General features: G+C 68.5%; 1 protein-coding gene across 1 annotated transcript in view; it reads left to right on the top strand.

The window, feature by feature from the left end:
* NFIC (nuclear factor I C) overlaps positions 1–600 on the top strand; it is a 28721-nt gene extending 28121 nt beyond the window's left edge. Inside the window, 1 exon segment of the mRNA XM_019471474.1 lies at positions 230–600. Coding sequence (XP_019327019.1) covers positions 230–600 — 371 coding nt within the window.
* The last annotated feature ends 1784 nt before the right edge of the window (positions 601–2384 follow it).

Here is a 2384-nt window from a genome sequence, read left to right as displayed (position 1 = left end):
CCGCCCCTGCAGCGGGGCACAGGCGCGGGCGGCACCGCCCTGGGCGCAGCATCCCTGGCCTCCGCTCGCCTGCTGCCGGGGCGCAGCCAGGGATGTCACCTGGCCGCCAGCTCCAGCTGCCCGGGACGCCCGTCCCAGCAGTGCCAGGGAGCGGGCCGGGCTTGGCCCCGGGGGGGACGATGGCGGTGCCGCCAGCAGCCCCGTTAACGAGCTCTCGTTTGTTCCCCAGCCTACTCTGCACCAGGCACGCCCCCTGCGAACCGTTCCTTCGTGGGATTAGGACCAAGGGATCCTGGGAGTATCTATCAGGCACAGGTGAGAGCGGGGATGCTGCTGGGGGGACCCTCCTGCCCTCGCCCTGGGCACCGCCGCCGTGGCATCGCCGTGGGCATCACCGCCGTGGGCATGGCCGTTGCGGGCATCGCTGTCGTGGGCATCGCTGTCGTGGGTATTGCTGCCATGGCGTTGCTGCCATGGGCATCCCCACCATGGCATCGCTGCCGTGGTATTGCCACCATGGACATTGCCGCCGTGGCCGTTGCCACGATGGGCATCACCACCGTGGCATCACTGCCGTGGGCATCGCCACCATGGGCATAGCCGTTGCAGGCATCGCCGTTGTGGGCATCGCTGCCGTGGCATTGCTGCAGTGGCATCACTGCCATGGGTATTGCTACCGTGGGCATCGCCACTGTGGGCATTGTCACCGTGGCATCACTGCCGTGGGCATCGCTACCGTGGGCATCGCCGCTGTGGGCATCACTGCCTTGACATCGCCGCTGTGGGCATTGCCACCATGGGCATTGCTGCCATGGCATCCCCACCATGGGCATCACCACCTGGCACCCTGTGCCAGGGCCTCGGGTGCTGCTGGTGGCTCGTACCACCTACCACCTGGCACCCTGTGCCGGGGCCTCGGGTGCTGCTGGGGGCCACCAACGGTCCCCCAGGGCAGAGGGAGGTCACATGGGCATCACCACCTGGCACCCTGTGCCGGGGCCTCGGGTGCTGCTGGTGGCTCAGGGCCACCAAGGGTCCCCCAGGGCAGAGGGAGGTCACTGCCGTGCCCATGCCTGGCACCTTGCCCTCCTCTCGCCGGGCTCCGGCTGTGCCCTGCCTGGCACCCCGGCACAGCCAGGCTGCCCAGGTGCCCATAGCATCCCCGAACAAGGGGCACCAGGGCCGTGTGCCCCCTCTCCAGGTGGGCATGGGCACCCTGCTCTCACCCGACTGCGCCCGCCGGCCGCTCCAGACGCAGCGGTATGTGGCATGCGCCTTTCCAGGGGCTTTTCATCAGTCCTGGGTATTTTTTAACCGGTAGTTCGTGAGCCGGCACCAGCGCCGTGGGCAGTGCCGCGGGACCAGGGCAGGAGTGCCAGCACCTTGCCTCACTTGTGATATGAGTTGGCTGGCCTCAGCGGTCCCAGCAGGGGCAGCTTTGGGAGGCTGCAGCCCTGCCCGGCGGGTGACGCCAGTGCCGGGGCAGTGGGATGGGTGTGTGGATGGCGCCGTGCCGGGGGCACCCCAGGGTGCTGCACACGCTGGGGGCGAGTACTCAGGGCACGGAGCCGTGCCGTGGGGCACCCAGAGGTGCTGTGCTTTGCCAGGGTGCGAGCACTCGGGGACCGTGAGCTGGGACACCCAAGGGTGCTGTGCTGTAGCAGGGGGCAAACACTGGGGGCCCGGCTCTGACCACAGCCCCCCGCCCTGCCTCAGTTTCCCAAATCCTACACGTGGGCAGAGCACAGTGAGGCGGGCACCCCGAGGCCTTTGGGTCCCTAAAGAGGAGACATGGGGCAGCGTCAGGAGAGCCCCAGGGGAGCAGGGTGCTGGGGTCCCTGCACCCCCAGCCCCCTGGGGGTCACGGCTGCTTGCAGCCCCAGGACCCGAGGGTCCCTGTCCCTGTCCCTGTGCGCGTGTGTCCAGTCACACCCTGGGAGCCTCCCCAGGGCTCAAGGATGCTCTGCACAGGGAAACTGAGGCACAGGGGAAACGAAGTGGTGTCCCGCGTCCCCGGGAAGGGTGGCTGAGACCTGCTACTCTCAGGTCATGTGTGGCGGGGCCGGGAAGGGTTAAGGGAAGCGGTGGCCCCGAGCTGTCTCGTTGCCAGCGGAAACCAGACATGAGGTAATCGGGGACGAACTTGAACTTGGGGCTGGGGGTGGGGGAGACAATGGGAAGGTGGCAGGGGGCCACCCCGTGGGGTCCCCAGCCCTGCCACCCCCCTACCCATCCCCAAGCGGGACCATTCCCTGGGGAACTGTCACCTTCGCCGTGGAGGTGCAGAGGGGCCGGCCACCAAGGGGGACATGGGTGGCCCCGGCGCAGAGGACTGACAAACTTAGTGCAGGAATGGGGACGCCAGCCCCGTGCCGGGCAGTAAG

The sequence above is a fragment of the Aptenodytes forsteri genome, unplaced genomic scaffold (assembly GCF_000699145.1).
Source record: "Aptenodytes forsteri isolate BGI_AS27 unplaced genomic scaffold, ASM69914v1 Scaffold274, whole genome shotgun sequence".
Lineage (NCBI taxonomy): Eukaryota > Metazoa > Chordata > Aves > Sphenisciformes > Spheniscidae > Aptenodytes > Aptenodytes forsteri.
This window is presented reverse-complemented; position numbering and strand designations above follow the sequence as displayed.